We start from the raw sequence: 10,468 nt of genomic DNA, 5'->3' as shown, positions 1-10,468 counted from the left end.
TATTTTAAGTCTCTCTGGATAAGAACATCTGCTAAATGACTAAAATGAAAATCTTAATATGTTCTCAGAATTATTAATTATTACATAACCTTTCTCAGAATGTTAATACCCCCCCCACAAAAAAAAAAATCAGGGAACCATAGAAAACATTATCTTAAATTCCCTGCGACCTAAAAATGTTAGTTCCCAGAAAAGTCTACATTTTCACTTCCGTTCTGAAAACATTTTAAAAAAACGTTATGTTTTAATGGTCAGGAAACTTCTGGCTTCGTTCCCAGAACCAATGGGAAACCAAAAACGTATGTTCCCAACGACACGTTCACTTGTAGCCTATGGGCTAGGGTCTACAGCTGCACTTCAGATTGACCTCCATTACAAAAAAAGATTGCAGTTTCGAAACCGCAGTAAAAGTACAGTAACAGCAGTCGACTGGTATTTTGGGCGCAGTAATTGCAGAATAACTGCAGTGTACTGCAGTCGAACTGCAAAATTACTGAAGTAAAGAAGACTTATTTTGGATCAGTATTTGCGCATATTGCAGTTATATTGCACTCCAACTATAGTTATACTGCTGTGTACTGCAGTTATACTGCACTCTGATTTAAATATTTTTTGGTAAGGACTGAGTTTGAAAATGTATGCACTCTACTGTAGCGCAATATTGTTAAATAATTCTGAAGGCTAATGCTTCGCTATAGGCAATTACCGCATTCTAATGCCAGTGCCTCGGGGTTGGTTCATGGAGTGACGTCATTTTGCTTGATAAATTGAGAACGCAATAGGGGGAACTGGTAATATGCATTTATGTTTCATCCACGTCCAATAACTCGTGCGTAAGGGTACTTGGTGTGACACAAAAACGCCTTAACTCACACCGTGCAGCCTTGAACGTGAGAGAATCGTTGCGAGATTTCTTGTCCTGAGCGCCTCAGCCGGGACAGCTTCAGCTGACCATGGAAAGCGGTGGCAACACGTCGAACTATCCGTACCATTTCTCGAATATGGCCATGATGAACAATAGTGTTTTTTGTCGGAACTTCAGCGATAACATGAGTTTGGATGCCAAATGTGAGAGAACAGATAATCTGGCCAAAGATTCGACACCAGTGATCATCGCGATTATAATCACGACTCTTTACTCTATTGTGTGTGTGCTTGGTCTGGTGGGAAACGTGCTCGTCATGTATGTCATTATCAGGTAAGATATCAACAACTAATCCCAGGTTTTATAGCCTACACTGCCCTGACACTATTGTTCTGATGCATGGTAAATCCGAGTCTAGGTTAGATTAGTAGTATGTGTACATTTCATAGTTTAATAGGAAAATCAACTGACAGTAACCCGCCATAGAAGGGGATACCATGAGGAACCACATTGTGGTAAATTGAAAGAAACAGGTTGTTGATAGACCAATATGGCACCATGCTCAATAATTCTTCTGAACAGAGCACGTGAAAGAATTCCACCGGGAGTTAGGCGCACGTAAATCATGATATAGACCAGTAAATGGCTACATTATTCCGCCTGTATAATTAAAGGGAATTCATTGCAACTAGAGTATGTGCTGAAGGCCATCATAAAACAAATGTATTGCAAACATTTTGTCAATAGACTATCAGAGTATTGCACCATGTGTCATTTTATATAGCATAGTCACAACTGTCTGCTGTTAAAGATTTTATTGCAACCACAGACATCTGCAGTGCCTCGAACGGTCAGAAATGAACGCGTTTGGATTCGGCTATAACGCAATGGATTTCCAGACCCCAGTGGAGTCACCATAATAATATTAACTGTCAAAGAAACCATTGATGTGGGACCATTGATAGGCGGACATTGGCTACGTATGATTTTGACAATTCGATTATAATTTATATTTAACTCTCATAAACACTTTACTTTGAAAACATCTGAAAAATATATATTTTGAGAGCATATACCCCCCCCCCCCAAATAAATGCATTTCAAATTGACCAGAACAATTACAAAGACATTTAATTTGCAATAAAAAAAATAGCAGTTGTAAGAGCAATGTAACAATGTGTACTTACACTGTAATTACACTGAACTTGTCTATATGTCAGTAAATTGGTATTAGGGTCACTTATTTTACGGTGGGACCTCACCGCTCAAGAAGAACTTTTCCCACTAGAAGGACTTGGTGTAGGCAATACCCTGGCCTATACCCTTTCACAGAAGAATTCACTAGGGTAATGGCTCATTAGAAATGTAGAGCATGTGTAGCCCGTGATCTGCCATTATGAGACTGAGCCTGCATGGAGACATTGAGAGGATGGATTGGCCATGAGACTGCTGATAGCTTTCCAATTTACATAGTAACATGTTACTTTGATATCATCACACCACTTGCTATACAGACATGCCGTCATTATCACAGGTGTGTTGAATGGTGGCAGCTCATGACACATCTGTTAGCACATATTATTAGACAGATATGCGTTTTTAATTAAACAGCTTCACTAACATCCTTCATATTATTAGATTAGATCAGGTTTTTATTTAGTCACATGCATAGTATCTCAGATGTAGTTGCAGTGTACAGTGAAATACTTAAGCTCTGAGCTTCAACAGTGCAGGTGTGAATGAAACAATAAAAAATAAGAATATATATGTAACGGATGTGAAACGGCTAGCTTAGTTAGCGGTGTGCGCTAAATGGCGTTTCAATCGGTTACGTCACTTGCTCTGAGACCTTGAAGTAGTTTAAAAGTATACTGTTACATATACAGTACCAGTCAAAAGTTTGGACACACCTACTTATTCAAGGGATTTTCTTTATTTTTACGATTTTCTACATTGTAGAATAATAGTGAAGACATAAACTATGAAATAGCATATAGTAGTAGTAGTAACCAAAAAAGTGTTAAACAAATTAAAATATAGTTTATATTTGAGATTCATGAGGTAGTTACCTGGAATGCATTTCAATTAACAGGTGTGCCTTGTTAAAAGTAAATTTGTGGAATTTCTTTCTTAATGCGTTTCTGCCAATCAGCTGTGTTGTGACAAGGTAGGGGAGGTATACAGAAGATAGCCCTATTTGGTAAAAGACCAAGTCCATATTATGGGAAGGACAGCTCAAATAAACAACGAGAAATGACAGTCCATCATTACTTTAAGACATGAAGGTCAGTCAATGCGGAAAATTTCAAGAACTTTTAAACTTTCTTCAAGTGCAGTCGTAAAAACCATCAACCACTATGATTAAACTGGCTCTCATGATGACTGCCACAGGAATGGAAGACCCAGAGTTATGTCTGCTGCAGAGGAGAAGTTCTTTAGAGTTAACAGCCTAAGAAATTGCAGCCCAAATAAATTCTTCAGAGTTCAAGTAACAAACACATCTCAACATCAACTGTTCAGAGGAGACTGCATCAATCAGGCCTACATGGTCGAATTGCTGGAAATAAACCACTACTAAAGGACACCAATAAGAAGAAGAGACTTGCTTGGGCCAATAAACATTAACAATGGACATTAGATCGGTGGAAATCTGTCCTTTGGTCTGATGAATCCAAATTTGAGATTTTGTCTTCCAACCGCCGTGTCTTTGTGAGATGCAGAGGAGGTGAACGGATGGTCTCTGCATGTGTGGTTCCCACCGTGAAGCATTGAGGAGGAGGTGTGATGGTGTGGGCATGCTTTGCTGGTGACACTGTAAGTAATTTATTTAGAATTCAAGGCACACTTAACCAGCATGGCTACCAAAGCATTCTGCAAGCCATCCCATCTGGTTTGCGCTTAGTGGGACTATAATTTGTTTTCAACAGGACAATGACACAACACACCTCCAGGATGTGTAAGGGCTATTTGACCAAGGAGAGTAATGGAGACTTGCATCAGATGACCTGGCCTCCACAATTACCCAACCTCAACCCAATCGAGATGAGTTGGACAGCAGATTGAAGGAAAAGCAGCCAACAAGTGCTCAGCATATGTGGGAACTCATTCAAGACTGTTGGAAAAGCAGAGAATGCCTAGAGTGAATGGGCAAGACAAAATATTTAAGTTCCTTTGAACGGGGTACGGTAGTAAGTGCCAGGCACATCGGTTTGAGTGTGTCAATAACTGCAAAGCTGCATGGTTTTTCACACTCAACTGTTTTGCGTGTGTATCAAGACTGATCCACCACCCAAAGGACATCCAGCCAAGTGTTGTCTCATCGCTGCAACTCAAATCAAATTTATTTATATAGCCCTTTGTACATCAGCTGATATCTCAGTGCTGTACAGAAACCCAGCCTTAAACCCCAAACAGCAAGCAATGCAGGTGTAGAAGCACGGTGGCTAGGAAAAACTCCCTAGAAAGAAACCTAGAGAGGAACCAGGCTATGTGGGGTGGCCAGTCCTCTTCTGGCTGTGCTGGATGGAGATTATAACAGAACATGGCCAAGATGTTCAAATGTTCATAAATGACCAGCATGGTCGAATAATAATAAGGCAGAACAGTTGAAACTGGAGCAGCAGCACGGCCAGGTGGACTGGGGACAGCAAGGAGTCATCATGTCAGGTAGTCCTGGGGCATGGTCCTAGGGCTCAGGTCCTCCTCCGAGAGAGATAAAGAAAGGAGAGAATTAGAGAACGCACACTTAGATTCACACAGGACACCGAATAGGACAGGAGAAGTACTCCAGATATAACAAACTGACCCGAGCCCCCCGACACAAACTACTGCAGCATAAATACTGGAGGCTGAGACAGGAGGGGTCAGGAGACACTGTGGCCCCATCCGAGGACACCCCCGGACAGGGTAAACAGGAAGGATATAACCCCACCCACTTTGCCAAAGTACAGCCCCCACACCACTAGAGGAATATCTTCAACCACCAACTTACCATCCTGAGACAAGGCTGAGTATAGCCCACAAAGATCTCCGCCACGGCACAACCCAAGGGGGGGGGGGCAACCCAGACAGGATGACCACAACAGTGAATCAACCCACTCAGGTGACGCACCCCCTCCATGGACGGCATGAGAGAGCCCCAGTAAGCCAGTGACTCAGCCCCTGTGATAGGGTTAGAGGCAGAGAATCCCAGTGGAAAGAGGGGAACCGGCCAGGCAGAGACGGCAAGGGCGGTTCGTTGCTCCAGAGCCTTTCCGTTCACCTTCCCACTCCTGGGCCAGACTACACTCAATCATATGACCCACTGAAGAGATGAGTCTTCAGTAAAGACTTAAAGGTTGAGACCGAGTTTGCGTCTCTGACATGGGTAGGCAGACCGTTCCATAAAAATGGAGCTCTATAGGAGAAAGCCCTGCCTCCAGCTGTTTGCTTAGAAATTCTAGGGACAATTAGGAGGCCTGCGTCTTAATAATAATAATAATATATGCCATTTAGCAGACGCTTTTATCCAAAGCGACTTACAGTCATGTGTGCATACATTCTACGTATGGGTGGTCCCGGGGATCGAACCCACTACCCTGGCGTTACAAGCGCCATGCTCTACCAGTCTTGTGACCATAGCGTACGTGTAGGTATGTACGGCAGGACCAAATCAGAGATAGGTAGGAGCAAGCCCATGTAATGCTTTGTAGGTTAGCAGTAAAACCTTGAAATCAGCTCTTGCTTTGACAGGAATCCAGTGTAGAGAGGCTAGCACTGGAGTAATATGATCAAATTTTTTGGTTCTAATTAGGATTCTAGCAGCCGTATTTAGCACTGAAGTTTATTTAGTGCTTTATCCGGGTAGCCGGAAAGTAGAGCATTGCAGTAGTCTAACCTAGAAGTGACAAAAGCATGGATTAATTTTTCTGCATCATTTCTGGACAAAGTTTCTGATTTTTGCAATATTACGTAGATGGAAAAAAGCTGTCCTCGAAATGGTCTTGATATGTTCTTCAAAAGAGAGATCGGGGTCCAGAGTAACGCCGAGGTCCTTCACAGTTTTATTTGAGACGACTGTACAACCATTAAGATTAATTGTCAGATTCAACAGAAGATCTCTTTGTTTCTTGGGACCTAGAACAAGCATCTCTGTTTTGTCTGAGTTTAATAGTAGGAAGTTTGCAGCCATCCACTTCCTTATGTCTGAAACACATGCTTCTAGCGAGGGCAATTTTGGGGCTTCACCATGTTTCATTGAAATGTACAGCTGTGTGTCATCCGCATAGCAGTGAAAGTTAACATTATGTTTTCGAATAACATCCCCAAGAGGTAAAATATATAGTGAAAACAATAGTGGTCCTAAAACGGAACCTTGAGGAACACCAAAATTTACAGTTGATTTGTCAGAGGACAAACCATTCACAGAGACAAACTGATATCTTTCTGACAGATAAGATCTAAACCAGGCCAGAACATGTCCGTGTAGACCAATTTGGGTTTCCAATCTCTCCAAAAGAATGTGGTGATCGATGGTATCAAAAGCAGCACTAAGATCTAGGAGCACGAGGACAGATGCAGAGCCTCGGTCCCGATGCCATTAAAATGCCATTTACCACCTTCACAAGTGCCGTCTCAGTGCTATGATGGGGTCTAAAACCAGACTGAAGCATTTCGTATACATTGTTTGTCTTCAGGAAGGCAGTGAGTTGCTGCGCAACAGCCTTCTCTAAAATTTTTGAGAGGAATGGAAGATTCGATATAGGCCGATAGTTTTTTATATTTTCTGGGTCAAGGTTTGGCTTTTAAGAGAGGCTTTAATACTGCCACTTTTAGTGTGTTTGGTACACATCCGGTAGATAGAGAGCCGTTTATTATGTTCAACATAGGAGGGCCAAGCACAGGAAGCAGCTCTTTCAGTAGTTTAGTTGGAATAGGGTCCAGTATACAGCTTGAAGGTTTAGAGGCCTTGATTATTTTCATCATTGTGTCAAGAGATATAGTACTAAAACACTTGAGCGTCTCTCTTGATCCTAGGTCCTGGCAGAGTTGTGCAGACTCAGGACAACTGAGGTTTGGAGGAATACGCAGGTTTAAAGAGGAGTCCGTAATTTGCTTTCTAATAATCATAATCTTTTCCTCAAAGAAGTTCATGAATTTATCACTGCTAAAGTGAAAGTCATCCTCTCTTGGGGAATGCTGCTTTTTATTTAGCTTTGCGACAGTATCAAAAAGGAATTTCGGATTGTTCTTATTTTCCTCAATTAAGTTAGAAAAATAGGATGATCGAGTAGCTGTAAGGGCTCTTCAGTTCTGCACGGTACCGTCTTTCCAAGCTAGTCGGAAGACTTCCAAACTCCTGTTTGGACTTGGGAGAGGCAAAGGTTGAGAGCCGTGCGTCCTCCGAAACACAACCCAGGCGTGCCGCACTGCTTCTTGACACAATGCCCGCTTAACCCCGGAAGCCAGCCGCACCAATGTGTCAGAGGAAACACTGTACACCTGGCGACCGTGTTAGCGTGCATTGCGCCTGGTCCGCCACAGGAGTCGCTAGAGCGCGATGGGACAAGGACATCCCTGCCGGCCAAACCCTCCCCTAACTCGGACGACGCTGGGCCAATTGTGCGACAGAGCCTGGACTTGAACCAGGATCTCTAGTGGCACAGTGGTGCCTTAGACTACTCCGCCACTCGGGAGGCCTAAACTTGACATTTTTGACAGTCTTCACGGCGGCCCCGTTGGTGAGTATGGGGGCGTGCTCAGCTGGTACTTCCTGAAATCAACAATCCACTCCTTTGTTTTGCTGATGTTGAGGGAGAGGTTGGTTACCTGGCACCGATGTCTACCTTTTGTCGGTAGGCCGTCTCGTCGTTGTTGGTAATCAGGCCTACTACTGTCGTGACGTCAGCGAACTTGATGATGAAGTTGGAACTGTGTGAGGCCATGTAGTAGTGGGTATACAGGGAGTACAGCAGGGGACTGGGGATGCAGCGTTGTGGGGCCCCCGTGTTCAGGATCAGTATGGAGGAGATAATGTTGCCTACCTTCACTACCTGGGGGCGGCCCATCAGGAAGTCCAGGACCCAGTTGCATAGGAAGGAGGTCAGTCCCAGGGCTGTGAGTTTTGTGGTGAGCTTAGAAAGCACTATGGTATTGAATGCAGAGCTGTAGTCCAAGACGAACATCCTCACATGCATCCCTATTGTCCAGGTGGGTGAGAGCAGTGTGCAAGGCAATGGCGATTGCGTCATCCTTGGATCTGTTGGGGCAGTAGGCAAATTGGTGAGGGTAGAGTTTTTCAGGGAGGGAGAAGGTGATGTAGTCTTTGACTAGCCTTTCAAAGTACTTCATGATGACGGAAGTGAGTGCTACGGATCGGTAGTCAGTCAGTTCAGTTACTTTCCCTTTCTTGGGCATGGGATGGTAATTGACATCTTGAAGCAGGTGGGGATAACGGCCTGAATTAAGAGAGGGATGGAAAATGTCAGAAACACAACAAAGCCTTGAATCATTGGAGCATCACCATTCCCCAGTCACAATCCCAAAAGGTCAAAGTCAACCGTAAATCAACGATGTTACTCAGAAATGTCTTCCTCAGCCGGGGGTGTTTGTAGTAGGATTAGTAGTACATAAGCATTCACCTGCTTCATTTATTCTTTGAATAAGAGGATGTGATGACCAACTGATCTCTGCTGATGACATACAGTAGTCTAAGAGTCCTGGGTCGAGTTCAGTCTTATTCAGACGTACTACTAGCTGAACTTGTTCAATAAGAATACATTCGTTAATCCACAGCACAAGTTTCGGTATGGTGTTCCCCCCATATTGCCACTCTTCACTGCTTCACTATGACCCTGAGGCATGTAAGCTACTGTAAGCACAACCGTGAGAGTCAACTCCCTTGGGAAATTCAGAATACACTCAAAGTCCTCCATCTAACCCAATGCACTGGTGTAGCCAATGATGTATATTAACCCTGGATTACTTTGAAGCCACCGGTCGGCCATATTGGCCCTTACCAGTAGAAGCAGTCCTCCATAGGAATGAATGGAATTTTACAGTATTTCAATTAAATGTTTGAATTACATGTATAAGTATTGATTTGTTGTAGTGGAGACAGTAACTTTAGTAATCTCTCAAAATTATACATTTAAAAATATATATTTTGGCTTTAAAAAGAAAAAATGTTTAGCTCACATACGATAATTTAAATGTTTGCATTAAGATGACAATAAATGCATTTCTATAGCTTCCAAAATATTTTTTACAGTGGTGGCGGAGTGCCAAGATTGAGACACTGTGTCTCAGCTTCATGGCAAAATGTGTAGATGTAACGGTTCTCTTGGTGTGATGGAGATTCGGACCAAACCGCAGCGTGTAGATTGCAATCCATGTTTAATCAACAAACGTAAACACGAATTAACACAAAACACTACAAAACAATAAACGTAACGAAAACCGAAACAGCCTATACTTGTCAACTAACACAGCGACAGGAACAAAGACACTAAGGACAATCACCCACGACAAACTCAAAGAATATGGCTGCCTAAATATGGTTCCCAATCAGAGACAACGATAAACACCTGCCTCTGATTGAGAACCACTCCAGACAGCCATAGACTTTCCTAGATACCGCACACACCCTGGCCTGACCCAATACATAAAGATAAACACAAAATACTTCGACCAGGGCGTGACAGTAGAATAGCAGGAAATTAGCTCAGGTATTCTTGAAAGTCGGGACAATCCTTTGTCTGGCATTGAAACCTTATTTTTACAGTTGACATTTTTTATTTTGTTGCATTATTTGAGTTTACTGTTTACATTTAGGGGCATTTTATAAAATAAAATATTTGTTTGGGGAATTCTCTAAATACTTTCACATACAAAATATTGTTAATTTCCGTTTCATTCCTAAAAGTTGTGTTCAGAGATTTGATTTACTCTGTCAGATTGGTCTAAAATCCTAAATGAATCAGGAATGAGCAGGGTCAGCTATACCATAAGGACCCCTCAATACATGTAGTGCCACAGGACCACTCTTAGTCTGTAAAGTTTTCTACTATTGGAATCACCATGGTCACAACCATAAACTGTCACTCCATCTGCCAGATATATTGAAATAGAATATACATTTTGGTAAAAATTTGTTACAGTTAATTAGGTTTTAGATTTATTAAGCAAAAAATGAGACCGTGTATAACACTTGAATGAAGAAGAAAAAGCGATTTTTGTCAACCCTGCAAAACATCAACTCCGTCAGATTTTTGGTTATGTTTTCATTTGGGGATTTTCAAAATAGTAATTTTCCATATTTTACAAATGTTTGTTTTGAACTTTTATTTTTAGAGGCAAAAATATGTCTGTTTTGAGTATCTGTTGTCAATTCCATCACTGATGGCTAACCCCCGGTCTGCAATATATGCTTAAACAATGGTAGTATTTCCTGTGCTAAACCTAAGGGATCATGTTTGCTGTATAAATGTTTTATGTTCTAAATGTAGAAAATGATGGCACAAATGCTAATGAAATTAACCCTGGAGGATTTAATAGTGCTATAAAACAAAACAAAAATAAGTTTGCACATTTGTATTTGTATTAAATATCTAATGTTAGAAATAA

At 41.9% G+C, this 10,468-nt stretch overlaps 1 protein-coding gene across 2 annotated transcripts in view; it reads left to right on the top strand.

Moving 5' to 3' along the window:
- Positions 1-794: 794 nt before the first annotated feature.
- The window catches only part of oprm1 (opioid receptor, mu 1), a 31,113-nt gene continuing 21,439 nt past the window's right edge, over positions 795-10,468 (top strand). For both annotated transcript variants that reach the window (XM_046355299.1, XM_046355298.1), the window contains exon 1: positions 795-1,198. In XM_046355299.1, coding sequence (XP_046211255.1) covers positions 954-1,198 — 245 coding nt within the window. In that variant the 5' untranslated portion in view covers positions 795-953. The remainder of the gene's footprint in view (positions 1,199-10,468) is intronic.

The sequence above is a fragment of the Oncorhynchus gorbuscha genome, linkage group LG07 (genome assembly GCF_021184085.1).
Source record: "Oncorhynchus gorbuscha isolate QuinsamMale2020 ecotype Even-year linkage group LG07, OgorEven_v1.0, whole genome shotgun sequence".
Lineage (NCBI taxonomy): Eukaryota > Metazoa > Chordata > Actinopteri > Salmoniformes > Salmonidae > Oncorhynchus > Oncorhynchus gorbuscha.
Note: the sequence above shows the minus strand (reverse complement) of the source record. Positions and strands in the feature narration are given on the sequence as shown.